Here is an 18,556-nt window from a genome sequence, read left to right as displayed (position 1 = left end):
GCTCCCAGAGTTCCTGTAGTCTGTGACCAGAGCACACAGTGACAGGAGGCGGCTATGAGACTATCCGTCAGGAGAGCAGAGCGGGCATCCTGTGCAGAACTTTCTGGGCTATGGAAGTGAGCGCAGAGTATGCAGGGCTCTTGGGAAACTCCTGGATGAAGTCACGGCCCTCTTCCAGGCTCCTGGTGAGCTGGGGATCGAGGGGAACAGAGCCTGCAACAACAAAAGCCAGGAAAGGGCGACAAGATGGCTCAGTGGGTAAAGGAGCTTGCTGCCAAGCCTGACGACCTGAGTTCAATACCCAGGACTCACATGGTGGAAGGCGGTAAGTGACCCCCACAAACTGTTATGTGACCTCCCCACGTACACTGTGGCATATGCACACCCACAACCCCCTCCCCAGTGAACAAATAAAAACAAGAGGGGGCCTAACATAAGACGGCAGCAGGTGAGAATGCCAACCTACCACTCACTTACCAGGAGCTCAAGCTGCTGGCCCCCGTGACCTCCCACTTAAACAATGGGGGACAAGTGGCAGGAACCTGGTATCCCTGACACATGCATTCCCAGAACACAGCTGGGCGGTGGGCAGCCCACATAAACCTCAAATGGGACACATACGGAAGAGAGGCCCAACACTTCAGTCAGACCCACTCAGAAGCCTGGGAGGTGGGATTTGGGGCCCCAGCTGGCTTGCTCTTGACACTTACCTAAAAAGGGAACTCCGGCCAGCTGGGCCAGCTCCTCCCCACCGCCCCTGGAGAAGACATTGGTGCACTCCTAGAAAACAAGGGCTGTGAGGGTCCAGTTTGCAGACCCACGGCCAGGGTGAGACCTCCATCTGGGCCAGGGAGAATGCCCGGGTAGTACCAGTGTCCTCTCTAGCCAGGAAGTCACTTACCTGAACTGATGGACAGGGACCTACTTACTCAAAGTCCCTGACTGAATGCCCTGTTTTGTACTCCCTCAGACCCTGAAATAGCCTCACTTTCCAAGACTTACAGCGCAGTGTGGGCAGGCGAAGCCGCTCATGTTCTCTATGACTCCTATGACCTGCAGCCCAGTCTTCCTACAGAAAGTCAGCTCCCGCCTCACATCCCCAACAGACACTGCCTGTAGATCAAAGTGAGGGGCTAGTCAGTCACAAGGCAGCCAAGAACCAAGTAACCAGCTGGGAACATGGCCCACCACTGCCCAGCCCAATCAGAACAAAGACACACAGACAGACAGACAGACACAGACACACACACACCCCAGGTGAGATTCAAGGAGATGCCACACACAGACAGACAGACAGACAGACACATACCCCAGGTGAGATTGGAGGAGATGCCACACACAGACAACACACACACACACACACACACACACACACACACACACACACACACACCCCAGGTGAGATTGGAGGAGATGCCACACATAGACAGACAGACACACACACACACACACCCCAGGTGAGGTTGGAGGAGATGCCAGTGGTACCTGTGGTGTGGTGACCACGAGGGCCCCCAGGGGCCTATAGGGGCGCAGGGCTTCCACAGTGGCCATGTGCTCATCAGAAGTCCCTGGTGGCGTGTCCACAACCAGATAGTCCAGCTCCCCCCAGGCCACGTCAGACACAAACTGCTTTATCAGTGCTGCGGAGACCCAGAGACCAGCGGTGACCTGAGAAAGGGCTAGGCAGGGGGAGGCCCATCTTCTCCAGCTCTAGGATCTACCAGTTGCTCCTGGGCAGCTCCCAGGGGACAATGGGAACACCTGCCACACAAGGCAGCAAGGGTCCTTGGTCTGCGAGGTAACTGGGGAGGCAGAGCTCCAAGGCCCCCACAGGCACTCCTTTCCAACAGCTGTACCACCTGCTAGCCCTGAACTGTCTCCATACACTCCACCCTACAGGGCTGTAGCCGGCTTCCATGAAGGCCCCAGGTGAGGATGGAACCTTGAGTCTCCTAAGGGCCTCTGCGCCCTCAAGCCCAGAGAAAACGGCCTGTCCTGAAGCACCTTGCTGGCACATCCAGGAGTAACAAGCCATTCACCCTAAGCGTGCTATTCCTCCAGGCAGCCTCTCACTGAAGCTAGGACGGTTTAGCGTTCCCTCCTTGAAGCTCGGCACTTGGGCCACTGCACACCGTGGGGCCTTACACCTGCGTGTGCTGAGTGAGGGCGAGGCTCTCCGAAGACCTCCCTTCCTAACTGAACTCGGAGTGGCTGGTGGTTTAACAACAAATGCCAAACACAGCTTCTCCCTTGATCTTGGTCTCACGGCACTCCCTCCATCCAGAGGCTGTGAGAGGCTTCTCAGAGGCACAGGAGTGTGCATATTCTGCTGGGTGGGCATGCGTGAGCACTCCAGTGGGACAAAGTCTCCACTACCAAGAGGCCAGGGCTGGATTCTGACTTTACCCAAAGGCAGCAGCCACGATAAGAGGAAAAGTAGGCACAATAAAGAGATACTGAAGAGTCAGCTGGGGGACTTCCCCTCACCGAGTTCTCACCATGTTTCTTGGGACCCCTCCACACCACGGCCTCATCAGGGTTTTCCAGCAGGAAGCCCACAGACATGAGGGAGATGCTCTGCTCCTGATCCACAAAGACAGGCACCCAGCCACTGTCACACTGGTGCACTGCCTTGCCTTGCGCACGGAGCATGTGTGGGATGCTGGGACCGCACAGGTCTACATCTAGGATCCCCACCTGAAAGAAGGCGGATGCTGAGGGGTGGGGAGAAGCCTTCCAGGCTTGCTGGGAGCTAGAGACTAGTAAGTGCAGCAGCTGTCGACCCTGGTTGGGGCCTCACCTTCTTGCCCTGGTGGCGTAGCGCCAGGGCCAACTCCGTGGAGATGGTACTTTTCCCAACGCCCCCCTTTCCAGAGAGGACAAGGATAATGTTTCGGACGCCGGCCAGGTTCCCGGGCTCTGGTGAGAAACAGGAGTTGGGGTATCCGGGAGAGCGACAAAGACAAAGGCACCCAGGTAGAAGGCTTTCTAGAAGTCCCACACCTGTCTCGATCTCACTTCTATATGAAGTGGAGCAACTGAAGGCATGTATGTGCACACGGGATAAATCCTCAAACTGCCAGCTAATTTCAACAGACACAGAGGAAACTAACAGGATAGTTTATCACGGCTAGGCGGCACTTGTGCACGAACGCATAGATTCCACATTAGAATCTGCAGAGGGCTTCCCGCTCTCTGCGAGGAGTACAGCTGAGGACCCATCCGCGTCACCCGGATGCTCAGTAAACAAGGGGACATGGCGCACATTGGCGTCTCGGGCTTTCGACCGCTGCATTCGGTCCGCCTTCAGACTTCCCCGACCCCTCACGCTCGGCCAACCCGCACGCTCACCGGCTACCGCCTCCATCCCGCCACCAGCCGCTCCTCGCGGCTCCTTCCGCTTCCTCTCCTAACTCTCCGAGCCTTTGAACCAATGACGACCAGGGTCCGCCCCTGACTCATTTTGAGAGGCCGGGCCACGCACTCTTCAGCCAATCAGATCACCTAAAGCGTTCCCGATCCTGGCAACTGATGATGACGCCACGGACACAGACCCACTTCCGCAAGCTTGTCCAATGGTGATGCGAGACTCTTTCCGACAGCTCTAGCGAGGACCAGTAGGCACTTTGGCTCAGGATTGACAGGTCGTACAAGCCTCTCGACAGCAGTCCTGTCTCGCGAGACCCGCCCCCGCGCGAAGCCGCGGGAGGGCCCGCCTTCGGCGGCCGGGCCAATGCAGTGCGGGGGCGGGGATTGTTTGCGTCGCGGCCGGAACGGAAAGTGGGTCAGCGCCCGCGGAGCGCGTTGGCCGCAGGTGAGCCGCGCCGGCCCGGCCAGGCCCGGCGGGCGGCGCGCTGACCTTGCAGGCGGTCAGACCGGCCACCTTTTGTTCCCCGGCGGTGGCGCTCGGCTTTCTGGGCGGGGACCTCGGAGCCAGGCGCCAGCAGCATCGCCGTAGCGAGATCCGCGAGCCTCGGGCGAGGGAAGCAACCTCCGGCCCCGCGGAGGCCGGGCGCGGCCGCGTCCCGGGACGTCTCGGGTTCATTCATTGGGTTCCTTCTGTGTGCTCCTGGACGGCGCTCAGTCAGCCCAACTGCTGTGGAGTGCTGGGCGCGGCCGCGCTCGGCCCCTTTGTGGGTGACCGGGGCGAGGTAGGGTAGTGCAGTGGGTCTGCAGGGGACGGGAGGCAACTAGGACAGAGCCGACTATTAGACCCAGACAGTCCACTCGGGAGAGGAGATCCAGCCCTCCCAGAGCCTTGCATTTTGTCAAGGCCGGAGTAGAGTTTAAGGATGTTACCAAAGACGGAACTGGGTTTGTAGTGTGGAGCGGGATGGGTAAGAGGGAGTTGTGTGGTGCAGGAAGCAGTGGGTCTCCAGCGACAAGGAGGAACCACTTCAGGTGTGTTGGAAGAAGGGGTGTCAGGAGTGGATGACAGCTGTGTTTCTGGCATGAGGAACTGGATGCTGGGGATGCCATTTGCCAAAGTGGACAGCGGAGGAGGAGCAAGTTAAGTGTCATATGCCTGAGGGGCAGCAGCTCCTGAACGGAATGCAAAGATGGGCTGGGGCATGTCCAGAGTCATGGGTGTCTGGGTTGCGTTTCACACCGTCGCCCTGGGCTTGATTGAGGTGCTCAGATACTGGAGCCAGGTATGAGCTTGTGGGAGTTCCTGGAGTCCCCATCTTTTGGTGGGTCTATGGCCTGGCCTGCCAGGTGGCCCAGAAATGCCAGGGGACAGAGTTGTGGGGTGTGGGTATGGTCCTTGTTTGGGTATTCTGGCACATATGTGTTTTTAAGGCTTACAATTATGTTTTGTTTTGTTTTTTCTTCCAGGTCCTCTCCACTATGGCCCGGCGTCCTCGGAGTAGCAGGGCATGGCACTTTGTTCTGAGTGCAGCCCGCCGAGACACAGATGCCCGAACCGTGGCTTTGGCAGGCACCACTAACTGGGGCTATGACTCTGATGGGCAGGTAGGTCCCAGTGGCAAGGTGGTGATGACCAGTGTATGGATAGTGAGTGAAAAAGACGCTGAGGCAGGTGACTGGACTGTCTCCGGGTATATCGTGCTTAGAAGGAAGGCTCTTTGGCCTGGTAAATAACATTTAGCCTGAGTGTGACAAAGACTCAAGACTGACAGAGATCCTTGCCCAGGGAATGTAAATCCTGGACAGTGCTGGTCAGTGTACAACAGATGCCTGCTCATCAGCTCTGCCAACTTGGTACCCACCTTCTCGATATTTTTGTTTGTTTATTATTGTGTACCAGTTAATGGGTAGATTATCAGGAGACTTTTTTTTTCCTTTGTGGGGTTTGTTCTCTTCTTTCCACCTTTATTTGGGATCTGTGGATTAAACTTAAGGTTGTCCCTGATGTGCAGTAGCAAGCATACACATGCTGAACCATCTTGATGACCCTGGATGTTTCTTTTGCTACACAAATGTTCACTTTATATTCATGTGTGTAAATACCTCCATCTGTTGTGTATAAAAGGATCTGTGAAATTTTTTCCCTTTTTGAGTCAGGGTCTCTGTGTAGCCCTGGCTAACCTGGAACTAGACCAAGCTAGCCTTGAATTCAGAGATCCACCTGCCTCTGCTTCCCAAGTGCTGAGATCTAAGGCATGTGCCACCATGCCCAGCTTTTTTATTTTAAAAATAGTCTCACACTGTAACACAGGCTGGCCTTGGACTTGAGGCAGTTTATTTATTGTGTGTGGGCACATGTGTGCTATGACGAACATGTGGAAGTCAGGACAACTTGCAGGACTTCGTTCTCTCCTTCTACTCTGTGGTAAACTCAGGTCATCAACAAACACCTTTTTATTTTTATTAATTTTTAAATCTGTAGGTTCAAATTTCTAAGAGTTGCTTTGCTGTAGATTCTGAGCACAGGGAGGCCCAGGAATGTAGGACACAGGGTAGATGCCGGCTTAAGGCTCCTGACTAGGATCTTGGGGGTGGCTCTTGATTTGTCTTGCTATACTGGACTGGTATTCTGGCTCTGCCCTGTATTGCCTCTGCTCTGATGTCATAGCTCCCTACAACATAGAGTCCCTTCTAGAAGCCCATGGGATCACCAGGTTGTGAGGAAAACTTGGAAGCCGCAGATTTACTGACTGGGTCAGCAGTGTCCCTGCTGTTCTTGGAGGCCTCTGAGCTTGAGGGGTCAGCCCAAATTTTCAGCTACACCCAATGACAGGGTACTCTGGAACAGCCTGTGTGCCTGTTCCTGCCTCACAGTCATCACTGAGGGGTGGAAGCAGCGGTACTCATGCCTGTGATGGGATGAGTTTGCCGTGCCATGTAGTCAGATGGCGGTGAGTTCCTGGTGTCCCTGGTCCCTCCCTCCTGGCCTAGATTGACCTTAAACCCTGACTCCTGATTCAGTGGATTTGCCTTGGCCTTAGAGGATGCCATCTTTGCCAGTGGATACAAGGTCTGCTCTATCTGGGGCATAAGCCTTTCCTTCAGGCAGGATAGCTGTTCAGGTTGTCTTCTGAGGAGCCTAAGTTAACCTTGGTTGACAAAACATCTTGTGTCTGGCTCCTTGTAGAATTACTACTCCCCTATTCCAGCACACAGGGCCTGGAGTTGGAGGTCAGTTTCCAGTCTCCCCTCAGCTGTCTGTTGCTGGCCCCTTCCTCACCTGCTCATGATACTGTACAACCACCATGATGGTTCTTGGGACTTGGTGTGCGATTTGGGGCCCTCCCCAAGGAGCTGGTGATAACTGCAAGAGAAGCAGAGAGCAGGACAGTGGAGAGCCTGAATATTGTGAAAAGAATATGGGGTGAAAGGTCTGGTCTGAGCACCTCTTACTGGCTGAGTGCTCCTCCCATCTAGAGAATGCAGTGATCACCTGGTGCTCTGCTCATAAGAGGTGGGCTGTGTGTCCATATAGATGGTAGAACTGATGTGGTGGTCTGCTCATAAGAGGTGGGCTGTGTGTCCATATAGACGGTAGAACTGATGTGGTGGTGCTCTGCTCATAAGAGGTGGGCTGTGTGTCCATATAGATGGTAGAACTGATGTGGTGGTGCTCTGCTCATAAGAGGTGGGCTGTGTGTCCATATAGACGGTAGAGCTGATGTGGTGGTGCTCTGCTGAGGTTGTAGAAGGGTCATGGACTGTGTGGGGTATGGCAGAGCCAGACAGCTCAAGGAGGCAGAGGCCAAAGCTTCAGGACTGCCAGTCAGCTAGCCTAGCACCCAAACAGGGATCCGAGGGCCTGCAGAGGACTGAACAGGAATAGTGTCAGTAGCTGGAACCTGACCAGCCCAGCTTTATCTACACCTCCACCAGGCTCCGAAGACTCAGCTCAAGCCACAGGACTGCACCTTAGGAGGGGTGTGCTGCAGCTGGGACTTGAAGCAGCTCCATTAGCCCATTAGGATTCATTAAGTACCCGGCATGGAGTGGGAGCACACATCCTAAGGCTTAGATCTTAGGCTGTGAGGAGCCGGATGCTACACCTTGCTGACAGTACCAGCCCCATGATTTAGGAGACCTTGTGCTACCTGGAGAAGGCAGGAGGTGGGTGCTAGAGGGGCCCATCTCAATGGGCTGTGGCAGTCGGGGCTGAGGGCTGTGCAGATTGAGTTTCAGAGATCCATTAAGAAGCCAAGTGAGAAGCTGTCCTCCACCCCCCCCTCACACCCCCAGGCCACCGCCTCATTTCACTGTACTGTTGCAGGCTTAGAAGTCCAGCTTTAGCACTGAGGTTGCTTATGCTGTACACTGGAGAACCACAGGTGTCTAGATTCTTCTCTGGTGGCTATGAGAAGGGGTCAGGTAGCCTGGCAATGGGAAAACTGCCATAAGTAGAATAATCTACCCCTTTCCTCCCAGCACAGCGACTCAGACTCTGACCCTGAGTACTCTTCCCTGCCACCATCCATCCCCAGTGCCGTGCCTGTGACAGGAGAGTCCTTCTGTGACTGTGAGGGCCAGAATGAGGCTGCCTTCTGCAACAGCCTCCATACAACACACCGTGGCAAGGACTGCCGTTGTGGTGAGGAGGATGAGGGTGAGTACTGTCACCAGCGCCTGTGTGGAGCGCTGGGGAGGTTCTCTGGGACCACAAGGTACCCCACTTTGCTCCAGCCCTGCCTAGTTTGGGCCCTCTGTCTTACAGATTTTGATTGGGTCTGGGATGACCTGAACAAGTCCTCGGCCACCTTGCTGAGCTGTGATAACCGCAAGGTCAGCTTTCACATGGAGTATAGCTGTGGCACTGCAGCCATCCGGGGCACTAAGGAGCTAGGGGATGGCCAACATTTCTGGGAAATCAAGATGACCTCTCCTGTGTATGGCACTGACATGGTAAATGGCCAGGCAAAAGGGTAGCTGCCATGGGCCCTGCCCCTAGGCACCTAACTAGCCCAGCCCCACTGTTTGCAGATGGTGGGCATTGGGACATCAGATGTAGACCTGGACAAGTACCACCACACATTCTGCAGCCTGCTTGGCAGGGATGAGGACAGCTGGGGCCTCTCCTACACTGGTGGGTGTTGCCTGGGTTGTGGGTGGGGCTAGCAGTGGCACAGACCTCCCAGGCTTACCCATCTACTGCTCCAGGACTCCTCCACCACAAAGGGGACAAGACGAGCTTCTCGTCACGCTTCGGCCAGGGCTCTATTATTGGCGTACACTTGGACACCTGGCATGGGACGCTGACCTTCTTCAAGAACAGGAAGTGCATAGGTGAGAGTCCTTCCTGACCAGGTCTCAGCCTGACCCTGGAGACCAGAGTTGGGAGCCTAGAGGGTGGGGTTAGCAGGCCAGAGGTGAGTCTGTCTTCTGTGTTCAGAGTGGCATGAGCTGTTCACCATGGTGCATTATGGGAGGAGCTTCCTGGTTCCTGCTCTACCTGGCACTCAGGCTGAGCCTCCCTTCCAGGAGTGGCTGCCACTCGGCTGCAGAACAGGAGGTTCTACCCGATGGTCTGCTCCACAGCTGCCAAGAGCAGCATGAAAGTCATCCGCTCCTGCGCCAGCTCCACCTCCCTGCAATACCTGTGCTGCTATCGCCTGCGCCAGCTGCGGCCAAACTCGGGGGATACCCTGGAGGGCCTGCCCTTGCCACCTGGACTCAAGCAAGTGCTGCACAACAAGCTGGGCTGGGTCCTGAGCATGAACTGCAACCGCTGGAAGTCCCCTGTACCTGCTTCGGGCACAGCCACAGCTGGTGCCGAGAGCCCCGAGACCAGGCCCTGTCAGAGGAAACGCTGCAGAAGAAGCTGACTTCTCCAGCTGGATGCAACTACCTTATTCTGTCCCTTCCAGCGCAGCAGGAGAGGGAAGAGCTGAGGTCTGTCTAGGCTTGTCCCCATCTCCCTGAAGCCAGGACAGTCTCTGTTGGCCAGGAGTGTGGAGGCCATCCTACTGCATGTGCTGGTGGTGGGGAAGCAGCTCTGTCTGTGCTTTGAGTTGCCATGTATCTTGGGAACAGCGGCTCGAACACTTCTGGACCTAGAGTACAAGCCTGGGATACTTGCTGACTCAGAGAGGAACACTGACAGCCCAGGGAGAAGGAGACGGGCTGTCCCGACCCACAGGGCCATGGGGTTTTCCTGACTTGCAATTGCATGCTGTCAGCTCCTGCCCGTTACAAAAGATGTCAGCGGGTGCCCTGTGAAGGGTTTTGTCTCATTCCCATAGGCTATAACATTAAAGAGTCCTCAATAAGGCCTGAGCTGCCTGTGCCTGTGGTTTCCCTTCCACTGTGTCTGTCTGTCCAGCAGTTTGGATCTCTTCTCCTGAGGGTGTACCCTAAGCTTCGAGATAGCATTGGAATTGGGAATTGCCCAACTGGGCACTCAGCCCTGCAACCAGGTGTCCAGGTCGAAGGCACGGTGAAGCCCCAGTCACTTCAGGGCCCTTGCTGCCTACTACCTTCCAGACTCTGCTCTTCACCCCAGCTTCCCTTACCCCCTCACCTCCCACGATGCTTCCATTTGACCAGGGAACAATAGTCTACCCCAGACTGAAAAAAGTATGGTGGCTGGGCCTAAGCCTTGCCTGCCTCTCAGAGTGACTTAGTCAGGCTCTTGGGCAGGCTTGTCCTAGTCTGCGGATGGTCAGGAGGCAGCCCAGGGATGTCACAGGTGTGGTCAAGAGCTCAGGTCCAGCAGGAGGTCGGGGTTGGTGGTAGTCAAGAAGATGCAGATTCGGCGTGAGATGTCAGGTCCCACCCTGCGGGGCTGCCTGCCTCTCTGGACCTTCACAGGGAGGTCAGCTAGGAGACTCAGGCGCTCCTGCTCCGTGCTGCAGTCCAGTAGAGCCTAGAGGGGGTACAGGTGTGAGTAGGTGGGCCGTAGGTCCTAGTCCTGGGAGGGGGAGACTTGGGGAACTCACCTGTTGCAGAAGGCGGGGGGAGGGGAAGGCAGTGACAACAGCATCAGCCACAGCTGGGCTGACCCGGTTGAACTGCCTGATTTGCCGCCACCACACTCCTCGGAGCCCAGAGCCATCTTTGGTCACTTGCTGGCCTGAGGCCCAGTGCCCTGCTGTGCAGAAGGAAAAGGCCCAGGAGTCCCGGTACTGCCTGAAATGAGAGGGGAACCAAGACACAAGCCTTGAGAACTCTTCATCTGTGTGCCTCCGGCCCTGTTCCACCTCCACACAGTCCCTGCAGGGGTACATACTTGGAGGGGCGCTGGGAGAGGGCCTTGGTGAAGGCACACACGTACTGACTCAGCTCCCGCCACGAGGCCACCAGCAGCACATCCAGGTTTGCGTGGAGCTGAAGCAGCACCAGGGCCTGGGTAGCGTGAGAGTGGGTATGGGCTAGATGGCCTCTAAGGAATGCCAACCCAGTTGTGCTAGGAACTGAGCCCAGCTCCGACAGGCCGAAGTTAGCAGCCCAAGTGCAGAGACCAAGGCCAGCCATTAACAACTCGGGCAGCCCTCACCTCCTCCACCTCGGGCCAACTGTTGGCCACCTCGGCACGGGCTTCCTTTGACTTCTGTAGCTGCCATGTCTTCTGAGAACTGGGCTGGTGAGACCTGAACAGAGGGGACCTTTGGGCTGCCAAGTCTCCTGCTTCTGCAGGGCCCACCCAGGGCAAGTGGGGCCAGCTGTGACACAGTAGCCCCTAGGGGCAATCCCATTTTTCTGGAATCCCATTCAAGCCAACCCTACTGGTTAGGGAGAGTGGTACCACAGGTATGCATCCAGTCCAATGACAGCCAGGCGGGGGTGGATGGGGCTGTTGGGAGAAAGCCAGGGCATGGAGCAAGGTGGGCCTGTGATCTGGAAGCAAGAACAGCCACACGTCACTTCACAGGAGTACTGTGGCAGCAGGCCCACAGCCACCAGTATGGCCCCTTTCCAGAGGGAAGAGGAGCTGGGTGAAGCTGAGAGGTCCTATCTGTTCTCTGGGGACTGGCTCTGCTTCCTTAGGGCCCAGCAGTACACAGGCACACTCCAGGTTTTGGTGTAGAAGTGAGCCGGCCCCTTGCGTCTGGTCCACTTCTATGCCCAGCAGATGCTCGACAAATGTTGGCCCTTGGACACCAGCACCCACAAAGAGTTTAGCAGAATTGTGCTCCAGGCAAATATCAGGCATTGTTTCCCCTTGAGTCCAGGGAGCATGAGCAGCCAAGTGAGGGATTATCAGCCACTGTAGGCAGATCCCACACCCAGCTCATATGGACACTACCAGCCAGAGTTCTAGGTTCTTCCTTTACCCCCGGACCAGTCTGTAGCCCAGATCACAATTCTCAGTTCTCCCAAAGGACCTTCCATGCTCTTGTGTCTAGAGCACTCAGCAGATTTCCTCATATGACCCTCAACACAGCTCTACGGTAGCTCCAGCCCATCCCAGACTGGGGAACCAGTCATACAAGTCAAATGATAGGTCTTTTCCCAAGTACCTGGGTCAGCTGCATAGCACTCTGAAGAAACTCCTGGGGTTCTAGCAGCAGCAACTGTTCCTGCTCATTCTCAGCCCACGCCTCCAGAGGCACCTGTAGGGGACATCACCGGCCCTGCTAACCGCCTGTGTGGACCCAAGGCTTTTTCCCCTGCTGCCCAGCCACCAAACACTGTCAATAACTCTCCAGCTTTCCACACAGTGAAGTTCTGGCCTGCCAGGACTGCTCCCTAGAAGTCTCAGAGTACGAAACTACCCCGACCCCATCCTCATTGCCAACAGGAGGTTCTGGCAGCAGTTGAGTTCAGGTTTCTTGTGTTAAGAAATGCGACTTGAGCATCCTTCAGCTTTTAGGTTACTCCTGTGCAAGGTAAGAAAGATGAATGCAGCTACTTCGCTAGCCAAAAGTGAAACCTGAAATAAGACTGGCACTAGGCTGGTGATAGGGAGACACTCACACGGCTGGGGGCTGGATCGGGCCTCACAACGCTCCACTGCAGGCTGCGGGACTGGTGCTGCGGCTCGATGCGGCATTCACAGCCTAGCTTGCCCAGCGCCTCCATCAGGATGTCGGAGCCTGCATATTCCAGGACAGCTGGGCCCGGCAGGCGACAGCTCGGTCATTCCACCCTCTCCCGTGAGAGCTTGTGGGTGACGGGTGGCCAGCCCCAAGTTCCCAGCCTTCCCGCCCCTAGCCCCGCACCTGGATCCACGCACACCGCCAGACGACTCAGGACCTGATCCGCCCGTAACGCCTTGGCCGCCGCCCTGTGCTCTCTTACTGTACTCGAGGTTTGCGTGCCGACTTCCCTGGAGGCGGCCCCTTCGCCGTCTGAGTCGGAGATCTCCCAGGTTTGAGGTCGCCGCTGACCCAGGCCCCGGCCCCGACCCCGACCCCGGCCTCGGCCGCGACGCGGGCTCTTGGCTCTCCTAGGTTCTACGTCTGCCATAGCCTACTCTTCCTACAGCTTCCGGGTGTAGCCGGATGCTTTTGTACAGGACACCGGCCGCTTCCGGATCGGGAGAGCTCTAGAAGCGTAGGTTTCCGGTGGTGTAAGGACACAGGCATGGCGCGCAAGAAAGTGAGACCCCGGCTAATCGCCGAGCTGGCCCGCCGCGTGCGCGCCTTGCGCGAGCAGCGGAACCAGCCGCGAGACTCGCAGCTCTACGCCCTAGACTACGAGACTCTGACCCGGCCACATTCGGGTCGCCGGCTGCCGGTGCGCGCCTGGGCCGACGTGCGCCGTGAGAGCCGCCTCCTACAGCTGCTCGCCTGCCTCCCGTTGTTCGGCGTGGGCCGTCTGGTCACCCGCAAGTCCTGGCTGTGGCAGCACGACGAGCCGTGCTACTGGCGCCTCACGCGTGTGAGGCCCGACTACACGGCGCAGGTGCGCTCTCTCCCCGTGCTGCCCGTTCTTGCCTGCACTTTCTTCATCTTGCCCACCCAGGACCATACCGGCTGGTTCTACCCACCCTGAACCACCTGGGCCTGTATGTCTCCCTTACCCAAGTAACTTAGTCTCAAAGGGCTCTATGTTGACAGTTCCCCCTCTTGTTCTGCAGAACTTGGACCACGGGAGGGCCTGGGGCATCCTGACCTTCAAAGGTAAGGCTGGGTGCTTGTTGGAGCCGATGATGGTTCGCAGATTATCCAGCCAGCAGCCAGTCAGCTTGTCTTCTTTCCCCAGGGAAAAGTGAGGATAAGGCTCGGGAAATCGAGCAAGTCATGTACCACGACTGGCGGTTGGTACCCAAGCACGAAGAGGAGGCCTTCACTGCATTCACTGCGAAACCAGAGGACGGATTGAACCCTGTCCCCTACCCACCTCTGCTGCGGGCCATGATCCTCGCTGAACGACAGAAAAACGGGGATACCAGCGTCCAGGAGCCGCTCCTGAACCTGGAGAGGACTCGGGTGCATCCCTGGGACTACCCTGCAAAACAGGAGACCAAAGGGAAGGCCAAGGGCACCCCAGTCTAACTGCCAAAACGGGCAGAGAAGTCATGTGAGTCATTTGATGGACAAGTGTCTTTGACTGTGCCAGACCTCCCTTTTGGTGGACAGTTCGACCCTACAGTCCTGACACACCTGCCAATGAATCGATGGGGCAGATGACAGGCTGTCATTTTCAGGCGGCCTCTTGCTCATACCTCCGTCTGGAAATAAACGCACGAAGTGGCCTGTGTTGTGTTTTCATTACGTGGGTACCGTAGTACGGGGGAGGGAAGGCGGCGGTCCGCAGTAGGGCGCCCGGTGCTCCAGTACACTCCAGCAGGTCTTAGGCCCTGTGGCTGCGCCCTAGGCTCAAATGTGCTGGGACTGCGGAGCCCGCGCCCGGAAGGTCCTTTAAGGGAGGCCCCGCCCCCTCGCCGCCTGGTCCGCCCCGTCCGCCGCCATGATCTGCCTGGTGCTGACCATCTTCGCCAATCTCTTCCCCGTAGGTGAGCTCCAGGGCGGGCTGGGCCCCGGGCTGGGGGCAGCGCGGTGGGGCATGCCTTAAGCCAGTACTCCCGCAGCCTACAGCGGCGTGAACGAGCGCACGTTCTTGGCAGTGAAGCCCGATGGCGTGCAGCGGCGGCTGGTGGGTGAGATCGTGCGTCGCTTTGAGAGGAAGGGCTTCAAGCTGGTGGCACTAAAGCTAGTGCAGGTATGGGTGCGCAAATGAGCTGGTGGGTCCAGGAAGAGAATCGGGCGGGTCTAGGGTTGGGGCCCTGGTACTGGTAGCTATCCCTCCCCTAGGCCTCCGAGGAGCTGCTGCGGGAGCATTATGCGGAGCTTAGCGAGAGACCCTTCTACAGCCGACTAGTTAAATACATGAGCTCTGGTCCTGTGGTGGCCATGGTGAGTTTCCCATGACCTGCAAGGGGAGGGTGAGGCCTTGGGAGCTCTTTTCGCGCTGACAGTAGCCCCTGCAGGTGTGGCAAGGACTGGACGTCGTACGTGCTTCGCGGGCCCTCATAGGGGCCACTGACCCAGGGGACGCCATGCCTGGCACCATCCGTGGGGATTTCTGCGTGGAGGTTGGCAAGTAAGTCCTACCAAACTCCCTGGCCACCCTTCACCCCTCCTCTGCTGCTCACTCGCCATTTCCACACAGGAATGTGATTCATGGCAGTGACTCGGTGGAAAGTGCTCACAGAGAGATTGCGCTTTGGTTCGGTGAGGATGAGCTTCTGTGCTGGGAGGACAGCGCCGGGCACTGGCTATATGAGTAGATGCTACTGAACTCAGCATTACCAACCTGGAGGTTGTTGGTCTTCTGCAGTCCTCACAGAGCTCAGCAGCAGTGATAGTGCTTGCTGTGGGTGCAGGTCCACCCGACCCAGTCTGTCCAGGGACAGCCACTCCCACATCCCTCCCTTTTGTTTTCATAATAAACTGCAGAAAACCCTTGTGCACTGGTGTAGTTTCAAGACAAAAGTAGTGTTAAGACATTTATTACATACAGAGCAGATATGTGAGTTCACTTGCAAGGCCAAAGCCTGAGGAGAGTTGCACTGGCCCCTTCCTCCAGCTGCACCCACCCAGCTAACCCCAGTCACTTCACACTCCTGTGGGAACAGACAAGGGACATACATCACAGTGGAGAGGTGGCAGGATGGTAGGGAGAAGCCTGCAGCTGCACATTGCTGCAGCTTGTCGTGGCCAGATGGGTTCAGGGGCAATGCCCCTGGATCTGTGCTTCTCTGGTGGGGAAAGGGCAGTAGAGGCCAGCTGACTCTGATCAATGCCCCTGGAAGAGTAAGACCAGGGCCAGGGCAGCACCTGCCTCCACACACTTGTTTCTAACTGTGCCCATCCTGGCCATTCCTCAGCTTTTCTGGCCTCTGCCTGGCAGCCTCTTGTTAGTTGCTCTCCAAGGGAGCAGGCCACAGCTGGCAACCCTAGGCACTTAGTACGTGTCCGGGAGCTGGGCTCCTTGGAGCCCTGTGCAGGAGGCAGGCCCTGGGAGCACACCATCTTCCATTAACCTGAGGCTGAGCCTGCATCCTAGGACTAACTCTGGGGACACCAGGGACACCCTTCTTCCTGAGGCCTGTGCCTGCCCTGGCAGCCTGAGAAATTCTACCCTTGGGACTTCTGGGATGGGCAGGGCACTAGGGTCTTGCTCCTCCAAGGTGAATCTTGTGCCTAGGAAGAGCCTAGAGGACACTGGTCCATTAGGGGCTGGACAATCTTGGGATCCCTCGGGTTAATGGGTATTTGTCATCTTTGAAGCAGCTGCCCCAGGGAGGCCGGCCCTGAGCTCTCATGCCAGGTTCCCAGGTAAGACCCAGGCTAGGGGCCAAGGGAATTTAAGTTTGGAGATGGGGGAAAGCCCAGAGAAGGCTGGCTGAGGTCCAGGAATCTAGACAATCCTAGCCTTGCTTCCGGGCAGAGGACAGTGGCCAGCCCTGGGTCCCTCAGGGAGAGCAAGGGTTTGGGACTCAGGAACCCCTTCCTCAGGGCTGCATGCAAAGCAAGTAGACTTGGGGAAGACTCGGCAGTATGAGGCTCTTGCTCCTGCCAGGACTAATGAGGCCTGAGTGGAGCTAGGGCCACCTGTAGGGGCTGCCCATAGCAATCTTGGTCCTGACTTGCCCTGAGGGGCCCCTGGGACTTACTTCATTTGGGCTGGGTGTTGGCCAGGGCCAGGAGCTGCTGGAGAGAGGGTGTCCCAGAGGCTCTCTCCTCCCTGATGGGAAAGACATCTGCTCCTGCCTCACTCCCCATAACTCGCTTTACCCCTCTCTAACAGCTGGGGGCTGGACCTCAGGCAAAAGCTGCAAGTTGAGAGGTTAAAAGGGGATGGACGAACCTGACTGCCCCAGGGAACAGGCGAGGGAGCAGGCAGGTAGGGTCCTATGTACAGTTGGCATCAGGCAGGGCAGGCTCTCACTCAGGGGTGTAGGACACCTGCCACACAATGATGTGGCTGCGCTCAGCCTTGGACAACACGGGCTTCACCTGGTTCACATCCCCGGCACCTTCCTCGGTTTCATCATCCTCGCCGTCCCCTGGAGAATTGGCAGCCGTGAGGACTCCCACATGCCCACACCGGGCCCTACCTCTAGTTTGTGCCTACTTACCAATTCGGAAGTCAATGTAACCTTCACCACCACTCAGCACCAGTGCATTCTTCAACTTCTGGCCCTCAGAATCTGCAGCAGGCGCAGCAGGCGCAGGGCCCTCTGATGGGCTGTCTAGCACACTGCCATTGAGAGTGGCCAGCACATTTCCTGTCATGGGCAGAGGAATCTCAGGGCTGTAACCTCCTGAAAAGGTCACAGCTGTGCTACTGGAGCACAGTGGGCAAAGTGGGTTCAGATCATCTGTGTACCTGGCACAGAGACAAAGAATTTGACAGCATCGCGGTGCCCATGGAAGCAGAGCTGAGCCTGAGCCATGGAGCAGTAGGGGATGAAGCTACTGGCTGCCTTGTCACTGCTGTCGTCCCCATACACATGGATGATGCCCCCTGGGCGGGTCCCCTCCCCAGATGTTGGAGATGTCTTGTTGGCTGGGAAAACAGGGACAGGAGAATAGGACTACCTTATTTTCAGCAGGAAGCTGGAGACAGTGAGTGCAGGGAGCATAGCAAATGCCCTAGACCACAAGGGGGTAAATGCTGAGGACTTACCTCGGAGCCCCAAAAGCTGGCCTCGATGCAGGACCACAGCTGGGGAGGAGAGAGAAAGGAAGGCTGAGCTTGGCCAGAAAGGTGGCTCCCCAGCCCACCTACTCGGCGAACTCTTTAGCGCAGCTGCTGCTTCCTTGATAGGTGTCCTCTAGGGCTGGGAACTTACTCTCAGTCAGGGGGATGGAGATGACGACCCCGTTGCCAGTGCCCACCCACAGACGGTTGCCTGCAATGAGTAGGGCTGTGATGCGCACGAAGGAGAAGCCCAGCTTGCCAGTACCTGAGTGGGAACAAGAAGAGGGGTCAGTGCAGCCAGTGGTGGGTCCCAGGTGCTATGCCTGGCACATCCCCTAATATAGCATTTTTATTTGATTTATATTGAGGCAGGCTCTCATGTAGCCCAAGATGGCCTCCAACTTGACTATGTAGCTAAAGATGACCTTGAACTTCTGATCCTCCTGCTTCAACCCCCAAGTGCTGGGATTATTGGCATGTGCCCACCATGCCTGGCTCACCCAGCATCTTGCTAACATAGGGCTCAATGTCCACATCCTGCAGGTGCTGATGGGTGTGAGCATGGTAGAGTCGAAGGGTGGAATCCAAGCGAATAGAAACCCATACTCCGTCACCGATCCAGGCCAGCTGTCGCACCTGGCTTTCCCGCCTTGGATGGGCATCAAATGACTTCTGTTGGTTAATGGCAGCCAGTCAACAGGGGTGGGTAGTGGAGAGGTAAGGGATGTGGGCTTGCTGTGACATGATGCAGGGCCCACATTAATGACACACAGCCTGTCCCAACCTCCAATCTGGCAGAAGCCTCTCCCAACTCTGGAGGCCATTAGCAAACACTTGCCTCAATCTGCATTGTCTTGGGCTGGATGACGTGCACCTTGTTCTTATAGCCACACCAGACTCGGTCGTCCACAACAGCCATGCAACGGATGGAGTGATGTGGGTGGCCCAGGTCCATCAGATGGTAGTTGCTCAGGTCCCACTGGCCATCTAGAAAGAGCCCAGAACATTTGCTCAGGTCTGGCTAGGGTCTATCTCTGCTCAC

General features: G+C 56.8%; 6 protein-coding genes across 14 annotated transcripts in view; 3 read left to right on the top strand and 3 right to left on the bottom strand.

The window, feature by feature from the left end:
* Positions 1 to 30: 30 nt before the first annotated feature.
* On the bottom strand, positions 31 to 3,759 carry Nubp2 (NUBP iron-sulfur cluster assembly factor 2, cytosolic). 3 transcript variants are annotated; one of them, XM_059270331.1, is made up of 7 exons: positions 3,352 to 3,759; positions 2,801 to 2,919; positions 2,499 to 2,697; positions 1,486 to 1,640; positions 1,003 to 1,113; positions 711 to 780; positions 31 to 213 (listed from the first exon to the last, which is right to left on the bottom strand). In XM_059270331.1, the coding sequence occupies exons 1-7, from the start codon at positions 3,365 to 3,367 to the stop codon at positions 68 to 70; spliced, it is 816 nt and encodes a 271-aa protein (XP_059126314.1). In that variant the 5' UTR covers positions 3,368 to 3,759; the 3' UTR covers positions 31 to 67. The 3 variants fall into 3 exon arrangements, with proteins under 3 accessions (XP_059126314.1, XP_059126315.1, XP_059126316.1); XM_059270332.1 differs by having other exon boundaries at positions 3,559 to 3,757; XM_059270333.1 differs by lacking the exon at positions 3,352 to 3,759 and adding an exon at positions 3,004 to 3,110.
* Positions 3,719 to 9,691, top strand: Spsb3 (splA/ryanodine receptor domain and SOCS box containing 3). Its single transcript, XM_059270330.1, is given in 8 exon segments — positions 3,719 to 3,834; positions 3,836 to 4,151; positions 4,837 to 4,974; positions 7,852 to 8,029; positions 8,138 to 8,325; positions 8,404 to 8,506; positions 8,581 to 8,706; positions 8,902 to 9,691. Coding segments are annotated over 8 exon segments (1,494 nt in total). The 5' UTR covers positions 3,719 to 3,733; the 3' UTR covers positions 9,246 to 9,691.
* Eme2 (essential meiotic structure-specific endonuclease subunit 2) lies at positions 5,835 to 12,895 on the bottom strand. The gene is made up of 9 exons (XM_059270337.1): positions 12,582 to 12,895; positions 12,337 to 12,473; positions 11,880 to 11,972; positions 11,165 to 11,256; positions 10,916 to 11,009; positions 10,649 to 10,764; positions 10,359 to 10,548; positions 8,565 to 10,285; positions 5,835 to 7,799 (listed from the first exon to the last, which is right to left on the bottom strand). The coding sequence occupies exons 1-8, from the start codon at positions 12,826 to 12,828 to the stop codon at positions 10,115 to 10,117; spliced, it is 1,140 nt and encodes a 379-aa protein (XP_059126320.1). The 5' UTR covers positions 12,829 to 12,895; the 3' UTR covers positions 5,835 to 7,799; positions 8,565 to 10,114.
* Positions 12,896 to 12,915: 20 nt separating this feature from the next.
* Positions 12,916 to 14,060, top strand: Mrps34 (mitochondrial ribosomal protein S34). The gene is made up of 3 exons (XM_059270334.1): positions 12,916 to 13,266; positions 13,442 to 13,484; positions 13,567 to 14,060. The coding sequence occupies exons 1-3, from the start codon at positions 12,946 to 12,948 to the stop codon at positions 13,857 to 13,859; spliced, it is 657 nt and encodes a 218-aa protein (XP_059126317.1). The 5' UTR covers positions 12,916 to 12,945; the 3' UTR covers positions 13,860 to 14,060.
* A 100-nt stretch (positions 14,061 to 14,160) lies between these two features.
* Positions 14,161 to 15,273, top strand: Nme3 (NME/NM23 nucleoside diphosphate kinase 3). Its single transcript, XM_059270336.1, has 5 exons — positions 14,161 to 14,320; positions 14,396 to 14,526; positions 14,619 to 14,720; positions 14,795 to 14,907; positions 14,977 to 15,273. The coding sequence occupies exons 1-5, from the start codon at positions 14,275 to 14,277 to the stop codon at positions 15,092 to 15,094; spliced, it is 510 nt and encodes a 169-aa protein (XP_059126319.1). The 5' UTR covers positions 14,161 to 14,274; the 3' UTR covers positions 15,095 to 15,273.
* Positions 15,274 to 15,300: 27 nt separating this feature from the next.
* Mapk8ip3 (mitogen-activated protein kinase 8 interacting protein 3) overlaps positions 15,301 to 18,556 on the bottom strand; it is a 42,803-nt gene continuing 39,547 nt past the window's right edge. For all 7 annotated transcript variants that reach the window (XM_059270322.1, XM_059270324.1, XM_059270325.1 and 4 more), the window contains 7 exons: positions 18,353 to 18,501; positions 18,015 to 18,186; positions 17,666 to 17,779; positions 17,500 to 17,538; positions 17,200 to 17,379; positions 16,949 to 17,098; positions 15,301 to 16,876 (listed from right to left, as the gene is read on the bottom strand). In XM_059270322.1, the coding sequence (XP_059126305.1) occupies positions 16,755 to 16,876; positions 16,949 to 17,098; positions 17,200 to 17,379; positions 17,500 to 17,538; positions 17,666 to 17,779; positions 18,015 to 18,186; positions 18,353 to 18,501 (926 nt within the window). In that variant the 3' untranslated portion in view covers positions 15,301 to 16,754. The remainder of the gene's footprint in view (positions 16,877 to 16,948; positions 17,099 to 17,199; positions 17,380 to 17,499; positions 17,539 to 17,665; positions 17,780 to 18,014; positions 18,187 to 18,352; positions 18,502 to 18,556) is intronic.

The sequence above is a fragment of the Peromyscus eremicus genome, chromosome 8a, assembly GCF_949786415.1.
Source record: "Peromyscus eremicus chromosome 8a, PerEre_H2_v1, whole genome shotgun sequence".
In the NCBI taxonomy this organism is placed as follows: Eukaryota; Metazoa; Chordata; class Mammalia; order Rodentia; family Cricetidae; genus Peromyscus; species Peromyscus eremicus.
Note: the sequence above shows the minus strand (reverse complement) of the source record. Positions and strands in the feature narration are given on the sequence as shown.